Genomic DNA, 19,565 nt, shown 5'->3' with positions numbered 1-19,565 from the left:
TTAAACGTCGTGCCAGATTTGGCCAGAGAAGGTAACAGAGTTTTGTCAATCTGTATACAGATTGCTGTTTACAGAATATAGGAATATCAGAGCAGCAACACTTGTAGCGATTTCTTGTGATGCCAAGTTCAAGCACAGCACGTAGAACTATTATTGCCTGAACTATTCTTGACTGTGTTCTTGTTGGGGGATGACGTCCCACAGGTGTTGGCAGCAACATAATCTCCACGAGTGTATTATTATCTTATTCTTGATTTCCTTCGACAGGAACACTTATGTAGCACACAAATACAGTAATTATAACATGAGGTTGAACACAGTGTCGTAAGAGTTCGGCACTAGCATAGCGGCTCATGCCCACGTATTTGGTGTTCTGGTACTCTGCGGAAGGCAACACGTGTGGGCAAGCTCACTCGCTCCCTTAAGCTTCTCTGGCCACTTCAGTATGTTAGTATTTCACTACCGGCGATGAATATATGGACGCGTAAACAATTTCTGAAGCTCTTCTCCACTTTTGCAATGACTTGGTGCAGACAGAGCAGCAGCTGGCAGCGCTCCGCACGGAACACCAGTGCTATGCCGAGGAGATGGAGCAGCGAGCTGCGTCTTTCCACCAGCTCTTGGAGGAGCATGAGCAGGAGCGAGCACGGCTCATGGCGCTGAACTCGGACCTCCAAAGGTGAGCGCCTGTTTCGTGTCTCGGGGCACTGTGTGTGCCAGCTATGCCCACTAGTCGACGTTGCCTTCATCATAGCATCACACAGTGTTGGGACAAGGCAATGACAAATCAATTATCTGAATAAAGAAGACCCACTTTATTGGGTGTACTTGTGCCGACAAGGAAAAACGACTAACTCTGCGGCCATGGTTGTGACAAGCTCAGTAACTGTCTAAGAATCAGGAGGCTCTTGCTTGACCGCTCTTTATACTCGATGTAAAAGCTTCTCTGTGATCAGTGGTATAGCACGGCGAATGTTTATGTACCAGCTGGAAGCTTGGAGTTCAAGGTGCACTCAGATGGATGACAACAGCACAGCTTTGACGCCACACTGGTCACATCGATGTGCAAAAGTAATGCAAGAACTTGTGCTTCGAAACACAACACAATAAGACGTCGCATCAGTGTTGCTAATAAAACAAACTAAAGCAAAAACATTATGCGGCGATAGCATTCATTTCAACAAGCAAACGCCAAGTATGACTATAACTTGTAATGACGGTTGTGGTCTACTACATTGAAGGTCCATTTAATCAGACTGAATGTTGCAGTTCAGAAGCTTTTTGTGATTTTAGGTGGGCCATGCTCTGTATATAATTCTGAACCTTTTAGCAAAAATCCTCGTATCCTGTGTGAAAAACTCATTTCCAGGAGCATGACAAGGCACTGTAATTTGCTCATTCATGAATGTTTTTCGTAAGATGCAAAGCTGTTTTGTGCTTTTAGTGCGAATTGCCTTTCCTTACTTTTATTCTTTTCAACAGGAAAGTGGAAGACCTGCAGTTCCGTTTGGAGGAACAGGAAATTTTGCATTCGGACAATGATGTGAGTAGTTTGGTGCTGTGCATACATAGTTAGAATTGTGCTGAACAGTCGCAGATGTAGACTCTCAGCACGACATGATCGTTATGTGTTTTTCAAAAGGCAAAGAATTAGCTTTAATGTGAAGACGGAGCAGAATGTACAGATACTCATATTGGCAATGATAGGCCTTATTCCAGAAGCTTCAGTGTATGTTGAGATGCACAAATAAAACAAGGGTCTCAAGTCAGTTATCTCAGTTCTAAATTGTAACCTTTGCTGCATTTTTCACAACGTTTTTATGAATGCATTGTGGCAACCAGCTACAGTGGCTTAGTGTCTGTACTGCTGTGCTGCTGAGCATTGAATTCGCAGCTTACATTCTTTGTGATGATGGCCACATTACAATGTGGGAAGAATGCAACAAGGTTGCCAACTGAGGATTCAAAATCTGACTAAGAATCATTGGTGCTGAACATAATCTGGAGTCATCCACTGAATCACTTTCTGATAATTCCGGAACAAATTGGGTGCATTCAAATCAATAATTTGGTCAATCAATCAAGCAGTCAAACAGAGTGTACTAGTGGGCGCTAGTGCCACATCACTGTGACCCACTGCTGCGGATTAGTTGCTAAGGTATCATTTTGCTGTGCGCAAGGTTTCTGGCGTTGTAGCTGCATTCTGGTTGGGGGGTTCAGGGCAAAAACTCGTGCATTAAAAGCTTTGGATGCATGTTGGAGAACCCGTCATGGTCAAGATTGATATGGAGCCATCTACTATGACATCTCATAGCTCAAGTGATGCTCTGTGTGTGTCAATCAAACAAATCAATCAATCAGTCCTTCTATAGTGTTGTGTGGTCAATGAAAAAAAAAAGTGCTGCTTGTGTTGCCATGGTAATAGCACGGTGTTGGGCCTTGTACCAGCATGTTGCCCGGCGGTACCTCTGTTGTGTTTCGTGGAGGCTTTGATAAACCTTTGCTGCAAACTGGTTGCATGTACTTTGCGCAACATAAATGTGTATATATCCTGTATGGTATGTCAATATGTTCTTGCCAGCGAAATTCACTGTGCAGGTTCCCCTGGTTGTAACAATGTCCTATTATACCCTCTTGAGACACTTTGGTGTTGTATTCTTCTACTGGAGTAATGATTATTCCCGGCACCTTTCTCTGCACAGACTGCAACTACTGTGCAAGCGGAGAAAATTGCCAGACTTGAAAAGCAGCTTCAGGAGTACAAAGACCAGCTGGAAGCGGCCAAACTGCAGAGCAGTGCCCAGGTGCGTCCTTGTGGCCGTGTCTGTGCCTTCGAGGTGGATCTACTTCATCACTTGAAAACCGAAACTGAAAGAAAATGAAGCTAGACTGGTAGATTACATGTTTGGGATAGCGTATAGGTTACTTTCACTGAGCACATAAGATTTGTACAGTCAAATCTCCATAAAACAAGCACGGATATAACAAATTATCTGATGTAATGAAGTAAATCTAAAATGTTTCTCCCCGATACCGACGTGTGGTGGATATATATGCTTATGTTATAAATTATAACGAAAATTGTATATAATGACGGTACAGTAGAATCACATTAATTCGAACTCCAAGAAGACCTGCCGAAATTTATTCGAATAAAATGGAGTTCTAACTAAGGAGAACCCCTTTAAATATAGCGCCCGATCAATTGTGTGGTACAGCACACAAAGCCAAAACCGTCACTGAGCTCGCATTGAAAATCTTATCTCTGTCAGCGCGTGACAACATGTGCCAGAGGAAGTCTAGGTCCAAGTACGATAAGATCATGACTCGTGTGCGGTTTGTTGTGGGTGTGAGGGGGAGTCATGAAGGATGGAGGGCGCGCACCCTACTCCCATGTGCCCTTTGTTGGAGCTAATGTGATCAAGTACACCATAGGAGGGGGGCGTAGCTGATCACGCGGTAATGTGATCAAGCGTGTGGCAATGTTATCAAGGACGTGCTAGGAGGTGAGTGCATGGTAGCATGATAAGCGTGTGCTGGGGCTCCTTCCTGATCCTTTTAAGTTGGATGGGAAAGGAGGGCAAGTCGCACGCTGCGCTTCTTGCTCCAGTTCGGTCTTGGCACCTTCGCGCGTCTTTCCCGGTAATTGTTACGGCGCATGGCATTACAGTAGTTAGGGACGCATTGAACCTTCACCGACGCATTGAACCTGCAACAAATAACCGTTGCGTGGTTTTTGGAGTTCAAACTTGCGGAAGTTTTCCTCTATTCAGACACGCAGGACTTTGCCAGGACCAATGGAACAGTTCGAATTATTCATCAATTCGAATTAAGCAAGTTTTAATTATTGGGATATCACTGTATTTTTGTGTCAAATGTGACTTCGTAGTTCATAGAAACAAAAGACAGGTGGCAACAGCAGTTTCAAGTCTTCTGCCTCTGATGTCAGTGACTGTGGCACAGCTAGGCGTGGCCAACCAAATGCTGAAGATTTTTCAGGATAGCGGCTTCATTTGAAAGTAGCAACAGTTTTACTTTTACAGATCAGTCCTTCCCTTCTGCCTAAATTCTTTGCACTCAACACGTGGTCAGTGTAGCCACTGCAAAGAAAGACAAGATACAGGGGAAGCTTTGAGTTCCCAGAGAATTGTCTTATCCAGGCTTATCCATTGCGGAATGCTGAGAGTGTCTAGTGAGGTAAAAAGGATGTGGTGTAGTGCAGGGTAAATGGCTATGGGGGGGGGGGGTGCACTTGGCTTTTGGCAGCACGGTTTTACTTGGAATACTGTACTGACTTCTGACTGGCACGACTCCAGTTTGTGATATCACATGATCGCTGATGTCGCTGGGATTACTCTTGAGATCACTGAAGATCCAGGAAATGGCGCAGGAGTTTTAAAGTTGGTCACATGAAACAGTGACAAGGACTTGCTCCAATATCGTCATCATTGTCATCATCATAATCATCAGCCTATCTTTATATAAAGTCCACTGCAGGATGAAGGCCAATAGAATGCACCAATGTAGTGCAAGTTTTCTTTATAGAGTTGCTAGCATGAGAAAGCACCTGGCATTATATTTAGAACCATGGAAGTGATTTTGAGATTAAAAAATGTGTTTTTTTTTTCATCACGATTTCGTTGCATCATTAGAGTTTTTCAGCTGTGTGTTTACTGTCTCATCCACTCAGACCTACGTATGCATGCAATTTGCGCACAACTGTTTAGCCAGAATGTTAGTGCATGTGCCCACGCAACACTTATACCGGCAGGGGAACGTACAACGCTTCCCTTGCTCCTTTAGGAAGTCAATTTAGCGGAGCGTGAGGGGGCGTCTATTTGGCTTTTTGGTTGTTTTGCAGCCAAGCTGATAGCGTGTCGCTCACGTGTTGGGAAGATGCGCTTATGAAAAATGAAATATCTACACTGTTCCTTGCAGTGCCTCAGTGTGTGAAATCTGAGTGCAGCAGAACATAAGCAGCACTCTGCTAAAACTCTATTAAGCTCCGTTACTAAGTGACTGCGCTCTGTGGGAGAGCCAACTTCTCGGTGGCAGTCGGCGCGGGTCAGCACATAGTGAAAGCTCAGCTCAACACAAGATATAATGAGACCAGTGGTTGAAAGGGCGTAAGTTATGGTAAAAAAGCTTTTCTAGGGACTTTAAGTCTTGTAGTCTCATCCACGGTGAGTAAAGCAACGTGCGTCCATCAGCTGTGCTGGCATGCACACGTCTGGCCCCACACCACAGAGCTTTAAAATTCTATTAAAACATTAGCCTAATAGGCAAGCCATTATACTAGAATGTACACCCTCACAGAGGACCTGAGCTGGCACGCATCGCAATAAAGGATCATCCATCACGCTGTGCTTGGAGGCTTTTTTATAGGCGAATGGATACAGCTGCATTATGCATCATTATTAGTTTGCTTTATAATCATAACAATATTATTTCAATATTTTAGTTGTGGTAAGGTCTCCCACTGTTATGCTACATCTGCGCAAATACTGCGAATAATTACCAGTGGTGCGCATGAGAAATTTAGACTTCACACCACGGTTACTGTGCTGACAGCTACATTTTGGAGCAAAAAAGAAGGCAGAAATCTTTGTTAGTATTCTGTGAAGGAAGTTGAGGCTGTGTTCTACAGGATGTCCTATTTTTCTCCCTGTCACCATTAAATCTGTTGTACATGGATTGCACCCGGGTGTAAAAAGCCTCGTTGCTGCCTTAATCAGTCTTCTGCAATAGAACCTTGTTGCCAAACATGGCCCTGTGCAATTTAAATGCTTTTTTCTTTTCCATGCAGGATGATGGCATGCGAGAGCTCATGGTGCAGTACAAAAGTGAGGTGCAGAACTTGAAGGAAGCCCTGAGCCAAGCCGAAGCCAAACTGTCCACATTTGAAGCTAAGCAGGTCAGTACTGTGTGCTGTGGATGCACCCTCTGCACTAGATGGGCAATATCGTGTCTCAGCGAAACAAGCCAGATCGTTCAGTGCCTTTCGGCAAGTAATGCTAACTTGTTCAGCACAATGCATTGGCGGGCTAGTTGGTGCGATTCCATAATTACTTGATTAGCGCAAAAACAACGGACGTGCCTTGTCCTGTCGTCTTTCACGTGTCCGTTGTTTTTGCGCTAATCAAGTAATTATGCTAACTTGTGTTTTGCTGTGTTAACCAGTCTTACTATAATGAGCCAAGAGCGTGTTTTTGAGAATGGAAAGAAAAAGTTGTTAAAATCGAATATTGTATGGTGCACATGCTATGTGCTCAATATAAAATTGCACTTCATTAAAGCTTACATAAAGTTTGTCTTGCATACAGATACTTTAATATTAAGATGGTGGCATTACATCTACTTCTCTGAGTAAAAGAATTGGTGGTACGGTTGCCCGAAAGTTATAAAACACTCAAAAAGCATTTATGTCCATGGTTTCGAACTAGAACATCAAGCCAATGGTGTATTGAAACAGCCAATTGCATGTTTTTGGGCAAAAGTATTTGCCATAAAAAAAAATAAATAAATGCGCTTGACAATGTTTCTGTATTGTCATGAAAATAGCACAAAAGAAAAGGTACTCGGCGAAACAAGCCAGATCGTTCAGTGCCTTTCGGCAAGTAATGCTAACTTGTGTTTGCTGTGTTAACCAGTCTAACTATAATGAGCCAAGAGCATCTAAGCTCTGGGGTTGTCATTTTCTTTTTTTGCTAATTGCGGGCACTGGAAAAAAAGAAAGTTACAAATTCAGCACATTCACCACAGCAAGTATACTTTCCCATATTTTTTTACTTTATATTTTTTGTGTCTTCAACTTTAGGGTGAAGTGGAAAGAAATTGCACTTTAGCTAAGTTTATTTTATAAATGAGGGGAATAGTACACTAGATCCTCATTTATATGGTTAGGAGAAAAATGCGAGAAAGAACATACTAACCAAGAAAATTTATGATCCAAACCGAAGTCACTCAAAAATTTGACAGATTAAACTGTACAGTACTTGACATCTAGGTAATGCGAAGCAGGGCACATTTGTTGCAGCAGGAAACGCTGACGTGCACCAAGCTCGAGCTGCCCGAGAAGTGTGTTGTCATTCTTTGCAACTTCGGCAAGCTTACATTTTCACTTCTCAATCTTGTCCTGGGTCGGCAGCTTCTTCGGGCGGGGCATTTTCGTGGGAATATTTGACACGCCCACTTGGCGAGGATCCTTACAGCACGAGACGCTGATGCACGCCGATCTGGTGGGCCTGAGCAACCCCAGATGCACTTTTTTTTTCTTTTCTTTTTTTTTTTGTAGTGTTTTAATTAAGACGGCGACAGAAAACTGAAACAAAATGATGCTGGTGGGCAATGAATATGACATCGCCAATGGGCAGAGTGAAACGCGATGTTCACTTCGTGCTGCCTGCAGCTGGGAACGGTGGCACGTTTGGTTATCACCTATTAATAGCATGCAGTACACTTGCAACGGCACTTTGCCACATGTGCTCTGAAACAGATAGGAGAAGATGCTTACCGCGAAAGGGTCGGTGGCAATAGTTGTGAATGCAACGCGCAACCACCCGCGAGGAGATTTGCTGGTACCGGAGAAGGAAACTAGTAAGTGCCGGAATTTTCACATGGCATGGGTAGGCAAGTGCTGCAGAGGAAGCTGTCGTGGCGGGCGCCTACTGCTTTCGATCACGCCTGCCTTGCGCCTTTTCTTGTTCGCACGGGATCTAGCAGCCAGAAAACGTATCACATGATTGCGCTTTGGCGTTGTACTGAACGTTGGTGCTGAAAGATTGTGTTTTCTGGGAACGAATAATTGGTAAAAAAGAAGCGTAACTGTAGTGGGTAATTTTTTGTGTTCTCGATCGCCATCGTTGGCTCTGAGAAAGTGTACAAACCGTATCGTATCAATGAGGTCCTACTTTATATACCGTTGAGTCGATCTCGGCAAATCTCCAGGGCTGGTAAATGTCTGATTTGCTTACTATTAGTAGCCCTTAAATATCACCTTGGCAGCCAACGCTTGCACCAGGTGATTAGCATACATGAGGCAAATTCCAAACCGCGGCCTCCGAGAATTTCAGCACACTACAAGCATCACCTAATCTCTGAGGTCATGCCAAGGAGGCATGCTGGATGTCAACGTTCCAAATGCTGTGTCATTTCCGGGAAACACTAATGGCGCTATTTTGTTCAATTTTGGTAGAAAAAGAAATCTATATATTAGCATTGACAAGCTTTTCGTGATGCATCCACTCATACTTGAAATGTGAAACTTTGCTAGGAGGCTGCTTTATATCTGCACTATCTGTAACTATGCTTTCTACGCAGTCCAGAATTTTGTCGCAGTTGGCATTTAATTAGAGAACATCAAGATTCAGCTTGCTCATGATTTTCACGACTTGTTGTTTTGTGCTGGCATGCTTCAGGTTGAAGACGGAAGTACAATAAGCAAGCTGCGGGAAGACCTCATATCAAGGGACGAGGCACTGCTCCGACTGGAGGCCTCCCTGGAGCTGAAGTCCAAGGAACTGCTCGGTCTCAGGGACAGGGCAGTCGAGCTTGTGAGTGATAACCGTAGCTGCTCGTCAACTGCTGGGTGGCATCAACAGCTTCTTCTCTTCTTACTCGATTGTCCTCTTTTTGATCTTGCCTCAAAACATGCCTGTGTGATTTGTAGGTTGGACCTGACCCTTCTATCATTTAGAGCCTTGCTTTTCATGTCCTGATGTTTTACTGAAGATGTGAAGATTGAAAGCTTTTCCTCTGCCTGTGTTATTGAGCATTCTGCTATTTCTGGGCGCTGCTAGATAGCCTGGCCCTATGCAGAAAGATTTTCTTTTGGTTAAGCCAAGAAAATATAAATGATAAAAGATGGAGAGGGGACATAACAGTTAGCAGACTGCAGTTTATCACCTTTGAAGAACTAGTGAGGCTACACATTTGCATGTATAGTTGCTTGATTTCCCCGACTAACATGCAGTGGATCAAAAGTTAATGATGTTTACCGTTTGGGCATGAGAATATATCAGTTCGTGGCTTTGCTGGCCTGTTCTGATATGACATATAAAGACGCAATTTTCTTTTTGTTTCCTCAGGAGGAGAACCTGCAGGCTTTGAAGGAAAGGGATGAAAGCCAGCAGCAAGTCATTGAAGGTATGCACGTTCTTCACCACTGTGATTGCTGAAGCAGATGTAGTTTACATCGTTGCAAAGCGTCATCGCATTCTACTTTGAACCATCCTTAATTGCAGTTGTGGCAGACACATGAGAAATGAGATGGGTAGAATGTCATCGTGAGTATGGCTATTTTGGTGTGTGGATAACATCGTGAAAAAGTGTGGACAACAGAACAAGGAAGAAAGACAAAACTCATGTGCTGCTATCACTTGTGAATTGGAAGCAAACTAATTGTGTAACGTTTAAAACTGATCAAGTTATTTGCCTAATGTATTTGCCTTCCCAGATCTGAACAGCAGGCTAGCAAAGGTGCAGACAGACTACGACTTCCTGAGCGAAGAGTCCCAGATCATCAAAAGTGATGCTGCAGGTGTGTATGTAATAGTTCCCTTCACAATTAGGTGTGTTTAGTTTTACAGCCATGGCGCGATATAATGAATACAAGTGTAATGAAGTATTGAACTTAACAAAGTAAAGCTAAAATGTTTCTTGCCGAGTATCAGCATGTAACGAATATATCTATATGCTTATAACAAATATTGTATATAAGGAATATTCGGAAGGTATTTATGACTTATGCGACTTCGTGATAACGGGGATTCGGCTGTATGAGTTAACTATTGGCCACAGGTGAGGGCTATACGCAATTGAACCGTATTTTGACCGCAGTTGGCTATTTGTTGTAATGTCATATTGATTGCATGACCAAATATTTAGTGTCATTGTGAAAAGCCTTTTTATCTAATTTGTGTGGACATACAATATTGGAGTTAGAATTAAAAATTTTTCAGTCCGTGGTTCCAGTATAGTGAAGCACTTTCAAGAGGCTTTTTGTGCATGCTTGTGCATGCATCTATGACATTTGGTGTGCGAAGCAGTTGCAAAATAATTTAAGTTGCTGCTTCCGCAAGTTAGTGACTCCGTTACGCTCGGAGGTGTAGGCATGGGGTGGCATTGGTGTCGTGCCTGACACGACTGTGAGAAAACCAGACTCGTGGAGAGAGCTTGGTGCACAGATGTTTGCATGTAGTATACAGTCAAACCCCGCGATAATGAAAGCCCGAGACAATGACATTTTCGCATTCCCGGCGAACACCCTTAGGATTCAATACATCTCGTATCTCTCAACAATGAAACATCACTAAACTGCAATTCCGCATAAACAAAATCCACTGGAACATTTGAACCCCATATTATCCGCCAGTGTACCACTGACAGACAACAAAAAGTTTTCAAATGAATTTCCTCCCCACTTAAGTACTGTCAATACAGCTTAAAATACTTTTGCAGTGCGCTTACGAGGCCACCACCATTTTTGTTAAAAAAAACGACAAAGTGCCGGAAGCGATCGCGTGCACCGGAAAAATGTTATGGCCGCCATCTTGTTTGTTCATTGGCAGCTTCAAACGGCACGGCCGCATTCCTCTGCTGACATGTGACAACGATTTTTGCATACCTAACCCAGTGCATAACCTGCGGGTCGGTGAAAAAAAGTGCAGCAATAACAAAGAAATGTACATACATGCATAGTATACATACATACATATTTTGTTTACAGCAGACAAGAAATATCGTGCTTAACAAAGATCAAGTCGGCAAAAGTTTCCTAATGAGCTTCTCCACAATGTGGCCTGCTTGCCGTGCTGCCTCTACTTGTGTCCCGAGAGGAAGTCGATCAGTGTTGAGACTTGGGCTTGTTGGTACATCGTCGGTGTAGTGCGACTAGTACACGGGCGCAGAGCGTGTGTGTCTTGTTCTTCCTCTGTGTCCGTGTACTTATTAGTTGCACTACACCGAAAAGCCTGGGGGGGAGTTTGCTTGGGGAATTTTGAGCGTGCCTCACTGCTCATGGAAATTCTAGGACAGTCTTTCGCATACCTGCCATGGCTCTCAATGTGACCGCCTGTTTCTCCCACTGCAAACTGTTGTCATTGCATTGTGTGCAGACCAGCAGCGGCTGCTCTCCTCGCTGGAGGAGCAGTGCAAGCAGCTGCAGACCCAGAAGCGGGCCCTGGAGGAAGAGCTGGGCACGGTCAGGTTGGCCGCCAGTGGAGGCTCCAGCCAGGTCGAAGAGCTCAACAGCCGACTGCAGGAGAAGGAGAGGCGAGTCTCCTTCCACGCACTCACTTGCGCAGCAGGCAAACCGGGGCTGGTATAATGTAGAGCTAATATTTCATTGGTTTTCCTTTCCGTGCTTCATCAGTGGTCCATACGGCTTTCCGCCTGTGTTATCTCCAAGATTGGCTGGCTGTGAGCGGTGGATGATGAGCTAGGAATAAAATAAAGTGAAAGCAATCCTTACATTACACCTATACAGGTTTCAGCACGCTTACTTGATCATTGAGAGAGAGATAGAGAGAGAGAAACTTTTATTGAACTACAGCCCCCTGTCCGGGGCTACTAATGTGACTAAAGAAATGATTTCATGGTGAAGATAGTGTGCTCGCAGATGAACAAGCAACTGTCTATGATACATCTCTGTAATTCACAGACACATTGAGTGAGTGAGTGACAACTTTATTATTCGAAGGGGGTCACATTGACAGTTGCTTTTTCATCTGTAAGTGCATTGCCTTTAACATGAATCATTTCTTTAGTCACATCCTCACCCTTGGCAGTAGACGCAAGTTAGGCCTATTCATTTGTAACACAGTTTGTAAGGTCGCTGAACGAAGGAAGAAGGGCGTTAAGATATGTTTAAGAACAGACCTTGGCACCTGTGTAGTTGTAAGCCCCGACTGATTGTGGGCAGTCAACATCGGTAGTTTAATGCGGGTGAGAGATATCAACTGGGATGGTGCATATGCTGAAAACTTTATCTGTGTCCTTCAGGCTGGTGGAAAGCCTTGAGGCCCAGGTGCGCACCCTGTCCCAAGAAGGCGACAAGGCCCGGCAAGAGGTGGCCCAGCTCACTGAGAGGCATCAATCTGCGGCCGAGCGCACCACTGCGGAGCACGCCCGCGAGATTGCCTCGCTGCAGCAGAGGCTGGCTGACCTGGTGAGATTTGTCAATTCAAATGATGTCGACGAGATCAAAAGACCACAGTTGTTGCTCTTCTTTTGCTGATATGAAGCCTACAGGTACTTCAAAAGAAACGAGAAGGGGCCAAATTGGTACATTTTCACAAAGTAATAGCAGTGAACAAAAGACAAAGGTTGAAGGGCTTGGAGATGCATTTGCAATTGAAGACAACATTTCAATCCCAAATGTCCTCCCTGAATCACTGGCAAATTTACTTGGTGTATTGAAAAATGTCTACAAGGTTTATGACCTGCCAGGCAGAATAAACGAAACAGATTGTGTGACACATACTGGCCAACTCTTTAAAGCTTGTTTTCATTGGTCGTAATGGCGCCACCTAATTTAAAAATTTCGTTATTTACGTCTAGTTTATGGAAGAACTGATTTCAAAAGAGAACACATATACAGTCACTGCTTAATTTTCGCACCAGCTTGATTACTTAGACCTGTATAGAGCACCCCCATCTGCTCCACTGAACCAACGTATAACAGTAACAGCAATAACAGTAGAACCTCGTTGATATGATCCCGTTTTGTATGATTTCCCGGCAGCAACGTTTGCGATAGGGAACACAAAAAATGACCCAATACAGTTACACTTCTATTTTACTGGTTGGTACGTTCCCGTAAAAGACGATCTTTTGGCACAAACGTTCAGTACATTGCCAAACTGCGATTGTATGATACGTTTTCCAGCCGCTAGATCCCATGTGAACGAGAAAATGCATGCACGCACGATCGAGAGTAGTAGGAACCTGCCTCAGCAGCTTCAGCGCAGTACTCGCCCACTCGTTTCGCATGAAAATGCTGGCACTCACTCAGTTTCCTTTTCTGGCACCAGAAATTCTCCTTATGGGTTGTTGTGTGTCGCATTCTCGGCTATTGCCGCCAACCCTATTGCGATAAGCATCTTCTTCTATCTGTTTCACAGGGCATGTGGCATAATGCTGTTGGAAGCGTAGTGCAGTCTTCCCAAATGTGCCGCTGTTCCCTGCTTTAAGTGAGCGTCATGTTTAGCTCTGGTGGCATCGTATTCCGGTGTTGCCGGCCTTAAAATGCTGTCTTAAAACACTACGCAATAGGGAAACACCAAAGCGCGTTTTGTCTTGGGGCGCTTGGGCCTCACTTGTTTGACGTGTGTCCAGTGGGCACGTCAAAACTTCCCGCCAAAATGCCCCTCCCGAAGAAGTTGCTGAGCCAGGCCGAATTCGAGGAGCGCAAATGTAAGCTAAGCTTGCCAAAGATGCAAAACCGACAATGCACGTCTCGGGTCGCTTGAGTCCCATCAGCCCGGTACACGTCAGTGTCTCGTGCTGCAACGATTCGTGCAACACTTCGCTTTGTGTAGGTGTCAACTGCAGTTGAGACAGCCAAATGTTCAACTTTTTAGGGTCGTACGTTTTCCCGGTTCACACGTTTTTTCTCGCATTTCTTCCCAAAATGCATGAACGAGGTTCTACTGTCCGCCACCCTTGGTCGCATATTTCATGAATAAGGTCCCTAAAGACCTTGAGTAATGAAATAACTTTTTTACTTTAATATTTTAGTACCGTAAAAACCGGACTATAGGTCGAACCGGAATATAGGTCGACCCCTCAACTAACCAATTCTAAAAATGAAAAAAAATCTTTTTCAATGGCAAAAGTACCGAAAGACAACCTTACCTTTAAACAAATGTGACTCAGCCGGTTGCACAATGGTGACAGTATTTATTTAAATGCTGCTCCAGGCCGTGATGATAAGGTGCTGACAAACATGCGGGTCGATGGTCGCACGATACGAAGCCCACGGCAACCTGGCGGGTTGCCGTAGGCTTTCGCGTACTCAATCGCCTTTTTCTTGAAGGCGACGGTGAATTGCCGTCGGCTTCCGCTCATTTTGAAACAAAATATGAAAAAGCAGCCTGAATGCGATGGCGAAGGCGGCTGTTTATTTCATCTGCCCATTGTTGCAAGACTTACCTGGTTTTTCCGCCAATGTCCGGTATATAAGACGAGGGTCGACTTTTCGCAATGGTTTTTTGAAAAAAAGTTCGACCTATATTCCAGTTTTTACGGTACTTTTTTGGCCTTGACTGCAGTACTTTTCAAATTTTAACTTTGGCAGGCCAATTTTGACACTCAAGATGTCTCGCTGCTGGTTTCTGCTTACAGTTTCTTCATTTCTTTATTCCTTCTTTCCACCTTTGCTGAGCAGGAGGGCAAGCTGGAGGAGCGCGTGCAGCGGTGCCGAACTCTGGAACAGTCCAACAATGAAGCTCAAGTGGAACTGGAGAGCCAGCTGCGGTCATGGCAGGACAAGCTGGCTGCTGCGGAGCAACAGGCCCAGAGGCTTGCCCAGGAGCTCGAACAGGTGAGCGCGTTTTTGTTGAGGTACTAGTCCTGGGGCCAAACAAAGATTGCTGGAAGAGAAGCCGTTGTCCTGCTGTGGACTTATCGGTGATGATGAATATGGCAGCAGTTGTGATGTGAGCTGCAGTGTCTTTGGGAAACTCTAGAAAATTATCCCCTTCACGTGCTGTGCGCACAATTGTGCACATTAAGATAGTGCACCAAAAGCAAAAGCATGGACGAGAATTGGAGGATGCTTAAGCTTCGCCTTTAAGAGTAGAACGCGATAGTGTTATTGGGACCCGGTCGCATACGGCAAGTAGGCTTCATTCACTGCAACATTGAACGTGGGAAAGCCAGCTTACAAAGACCAAGTTTACACCGATCCCCTTAAAGTCGGCTTCACTTTTAAACTGAAATGTATTGCTGGTAAGACGTTTTCCCAGGGGCAATATAAGTGGTGAAGGCCCTAGCGCCTTTTTTTATTCTTTTGTTAATTGTTTGCTATTGCCCTGACGCACGCAGGTGTGGTAAAAATGCTGGAAAAGGGGTTTGTGTTTGAGTTTCCTTGTTGCAGAATTAGGTTTTCTCGTACATTCAAATTACAATCCGACGGCAAATCCGACGCCGAATGGTAAAGTCGTACTTTACCATTTTTCTGACAGATTTCATTGTGAGAAATTCAATTTTTGTTCACCAAAACCTTGCATCATGTGGAGGGCCTGCGCGGTCGATGTGGTTGGATGATTTTCTTCGCCACCCGCGATCACATGCAGGTTGCCAATGCCGGATTTTCTGCGACACGGGGCCCTAAACGCTATCGCGTTAAAATAATTATAATTTAAAATGTGTTGCATGCATTTTGAAACACTTGTGATTGGACTTGGACTGCAAGTTTGAGTAATATGTGTCAAGTGCTTTAGTAAAACGAGTTAGAAGGCAGATGGTTGAGCGTTTGCTATCGGTGTCAGTACACAGTTATGCAGCGAGTTGACTTCCTTCATTTTTTTAATGTTTTACATCAGGCATATTTTTCATGTGGCTGGACAGGTGTTTTACAAGCATGATAGACACGATATAGTTCGTGTTATCATATTTCCTGTGGAGTTCACGTATAGAGTTCACACTCTCTAAACTTGAGAAAACTCACTGAAATCCTAATCCATTCTGGTTCTGTACACTTTTCATGATTCTCGAAATGCAAGAAATGTGGAGAAACCACATTTTCCATGGACAGAAATAATTGGCGCCTGAAAGGGTTACATTGCACAAAGATGCAAGTCCATTCACTTTCTAAAAACCTAATTACTGAAGTGTTGTGTGTCGGCCTGGTGCAGACTCGAGAACTGCTGGCCGAGGAGCGGCGTCTGCGTGACATCCAGAGCCAGGACCTGGGTTCGGAGGCTTCTGAGCGTGAGCGCCAGCTGGTGGTTGCCAGGGCAGAGATGGAACGCCTCAAGGCCGAGTTTGACGCTCACCGGGAAGACTTGGCACGCCAAATCACCGAGACCAGAGAGAAGGAAGCCCGCGCCGTTGAAGAACTTCGCCAGGAAATGTGCGCTGCCCTATTTTATACAGTTTTCTCTGCAAGCATGGCTAATGTCCAAGGGTTCAAAAACCTTTTGGCCTCAGTGTTGGCTGTTCGGAAACTGCCCAGCAACCCCTGTGCATGCGTTTATACTCCATTCCATGCATAGCAGGCAACGCTGTGAAAGCTACGAAAGAGGCTGGGCCATAGGAGTCTCACTCTGCGCATTTTTCAGTGCAGTGGATTTAGATCTATGACCCGTTTTACGGAATAACTACTTCATGTATCACAGCTGCAATTTGTGAACGAAAGGTTATGTCAAATAATCTACTCTTTGTGTTTCCCGCATGCGACATACTACAGGTAAACCTTCATATAACAAACTTCAATGTAATGAAATTCTCAGTAAAACCATGTGTTTAACTTTTTATACTTTCTTGTCCATAGAACACTATGTATTTTGAACCTCAATACTATAGCGAAGTGTGTTTATACAAGATTTCAGTATGATGAAATTTCACTGCTGCCGGGAAGGAATACCTAGACAATAAATTAGGGGTGTGGGAATACTCGAATATCACCGAATCGAATTGAATAGTGAAAGTTAGAATAACGAGATTTGCGAATTGGTTATCTACTATTTGATTATTTTAATATTCGATATATTCGTTGTGGAGACCCGCACAGTGCCACATGTCATGTGTGCCGAAGAGCCCCTTATGCACGATGCCCAAGCACGCGTTTCCCTTCGTTTTCGGTGCAAAAGGTGCGCCGAGTGTGTTGTGGACGGGCTGCCCTGGCTGATGTGGTAGTGAACTTTGTCAGTGCAAGCACTGCCTGACGTCAGCTTGATGCAGGGATCGCACACACATCGCCCAAATGCCGCAATTTGTAGAACAGCGCTGCGTCGGCCGGGTCCGCCTCTGTCGCTACAAGGTTTGTCTGCGTTTACAGGAACAATCGAAATGATAACACGATGCAGACAGAGGGAATGGCAGCAAAGGCAGGGTGTATTTCGTTAAGTGCGAAAGCATGCGCAAAGATCAGGCTGATTAGCCTCCGTGCACAGTGGGTTGGATATCGTAGTGTTCGATAAAGTCGTGCTAACTTGCCGTGACCCTCTAGATTTCAGAATCTTTGACCGGTTGCAAATCACGCCGAACCAGACAATGAAACGGCCTGCTCTTTGTCGCCAGCGCCGGTTACGCATGTAGCGGTGAGCGAATCATGTGATGCACTGTCCTTTCGTCTGTTGCGCAGATTGGTCTTACGATAGCCTACCTGCTGTATAAAGTCCAAGTGTGATAAGATCCTATCGTGCCCCACGCGCTGTATGCTTTATGTGTGAGTGAATGCATGTGAGGGTGAGCCGAGAAGGATGGTGGCTTGATTAGCTCTCTCTTTCCGCGTGAGCAAGGGGTAAATTGCAGAGCGAGTTCGCGGTATGGAATCAAGCGCGCGCGAGGGTGGGGGAAGGGGACGGAGGGGATGGGGGGGGGGGAGGCAGGTTGGTGCGCATCTCCGTTCCTAACACGGCCATGGCTGGGCATGGCAAACAGGGCCTGCGCACCCTGTTTTAGAGATAATCTGCCGCGTGTGCATTGACTGGGCGAGCTGAGAGGCCGTGGCATTGTGCGCTGTCTTTCTGGGTGCTTAGTGCTGGAGGTTGCGTTACCTAGACTTTCGGAGACGCGTAGAAGCGAGCGGCAGACGAAGCATTCGCTCCCCAATGCAAGCGCGTTTCTTGATGGCGTCGTCCCACTGCGGGCGACACTATCAGCCGCGCAGGCGGAGTGGCGGAGTATGAAGCAAAGCCATGGCTGGCTTTGCTTCATACTGTCGATGTGAAGATATTGTCGACACGGCATGAAACCGTAGTTTCGTCACCACTGTCAAATTGAACAAAAATTTTTTTTTCTCATTCAAATTTGCTGTTTCCGATTGCCCGATAATTCGGAAAATTTTGCAGCCCCTTCTATGTAAGAAATATCCATCGGCGACTGTACTTACTTGCATGAAAAATCAAACTTCATTATAACGAAACATCGATATTACGAAGCAGATTGCCGATTTTACTGTTTTAACTGAACGTTTTTGTCACAAGCGCAAGTGGTGTGACGAGGCCCCTGGTCACGGAAACATGTCATTCCATTTGTTTGTTGGTAATCTGTGGCACCTTCCTTGTAATAATTACATTCGTATGATTACAATGTAAAATAATTTATTTTGCAACATAAATGTTTGAGGCACTGTGAATTACATTGCACGTACATCACCTTCTCTTCCATGCATGATGTGCTACTTTTTTGGTCGCGAATGTTAGCAGTGAGAGATGTTTGTCAGGACATCACAGAGTTGCCTGCTATGTATGAAACAGAGTTCAGTAAAGAGTACAGGCAAAGGAATCGTGTATAAATATGTGCACTGCACCAATGAAGTACGAGTTGCACATGATTTATTTCCACAGAAGTGAAGATGCGAGCAGGGTGCATGTCAGATGGCAGGGCTGATTGGTGATTAGCACCACTGCAGGTGCAGGGCCGAAGAAAAAATGAAAAGAGGAGGAGAAAGTGCACCAATGTTGGCTTGGAAAGCCCCATTTGAAGCCAAGAGGTGGTTTTATGGCAAATAGCATCAGTGTGTACAAAGAAACCATACCACGAGGACTGCTTTGCTGCGAGATTTTAGTGTCTCACTTCTTTTATACCTCTTGTTACAAATTTTATCAAGTTAATATTTCCTTGGAGACAGACACAACTCGTGAAGATGAGGGACCGGCTTTCACGTGTTCTGCACACTGTGGTATTTTCATGCCTTCAAGTGTGTGCCAAGCAAGTCCTCAGCAGTCTCCTCCAGACTTAGTACAGTCAAACTTGAAAATCGATTTAGCCAATTAGCAGATATAACGAAGTAAATACGGAATTTACCATTTGCAATATGAGCATGTCATGAATGTATGCTTATGACGAATATCGAATATGATGAAGGTATCTTCGTGTTGGGTATGACTGTGTTAAAATGAGATTCAGCTGGGTCTGTATTCTGGGTTGATTGCTTTCACTGATATATTTTCAGTGTATGCTGGTTGTCACTCCAGTGAGGTGTCGGTGGTGGATGCCACATCATGCTAAAATGGAAGCATTCCCGAAAGTCATTAGTCAAGAATACTGCCCCAGTCATCATTCTTTTAGAGCACGAGAAACTGGCTGTGAATTATTTGCAGCCTTAGTTCCTAAGCAATTTTTGCTTGTGCCGGTTTGTTCTTACCATAGGGAGAGCCAGATAACCGGTGTCAACGAATTGCGGCAACTCCTGTCTAAGGCGGAAGAAGACAGGCGGACCCTCGCGGAACGCAACACTCAGCTTGAGGAGCAGCTCACACAGGCCAATGCCGCACATCAGAACGTATGTAACCTATTTTGCTTGGTCTCTGGAAGAAGCATGTAGTTATGGCCTAGCAATCATGCACGCTATCAAACGTGTACAGTCAAACCTAAATCAAATGAACACAGATATA

General features: G+C 44.7%; 1 protein-coding gene across 6 annotated transcripts in view; it reads left to right on the top strand.

Moving 5' to 3' along the window:
• Positions 1–19,565, top strand: part of LOC119445796 (CAP-Gly domain-containing linker protein 1) — a 139,685-nt gene that overhangs the window by 92,871 nt on the left and 27,249 nt on the right. For all 6 annotated transcript variants that reach the window (XM_049663648.1, XM_037710077.2, XM_037710075.2 and 3 more), the window contains 12 exons: positions 534–679; positions 1,483–1,543; positions 2,703–2,804; positions 5,807–5,914; positions 8,418–8,552; positions 9,087–9,144; positions 9,455–9,538; positions 11,115–11,271; positions 12,001–12,166; positions 14,387–14,542; positions 15,858–16,075; positions 19,321–19,453. In XM_049663648.1, coding sequence (XP_049519605.1) covers positions 534–679; positions 1,483–1,543; positions 2,703–2,804; positions 5,807–5,914; positions 8,418–8,552; positions 9,087–9,144; positions 9,455–9,538; positions 11,115–11,271; positions 12,001–12,166; positions 14,387–14,542; positions 15,858–16,075; positions 19,321–19,453 — 1,524 coding nt within the window. The remainder of the gene's footprint in view (positions 1–533; positions 680–1,482; positions 1,544–2,702; positions 2,805–5,806; positions 5,915–8,417; positions 8,553–9,086; positions 9,145–9,454; positions 9,539–11,114; positions 11,272–12,000; positions 12,167–14,386; positions 14,543–15,857; positions 16,076–19,320; positions 19,454–19,565) is intronic.

This window comes from Dermacentor silvarum, chromosome 3, assembly GCF_013339745.2.
Source record: "Dermacentor silvarum isolate Dsil-2018 chromosome 3, BIME_Dsil_1.4, whole genome shotgun sequence".
NCBI classification, from domain to species: domain Eukaryota; kingdom Metazoa; phylum Arthropoda; class Arachnida; order Ixodida; family Ixodidae; genus Dermacentor; species Dermacentor silvarum.
This window is presented reverse-complemented; position numbering and strand designations above follow the sequence as displayed.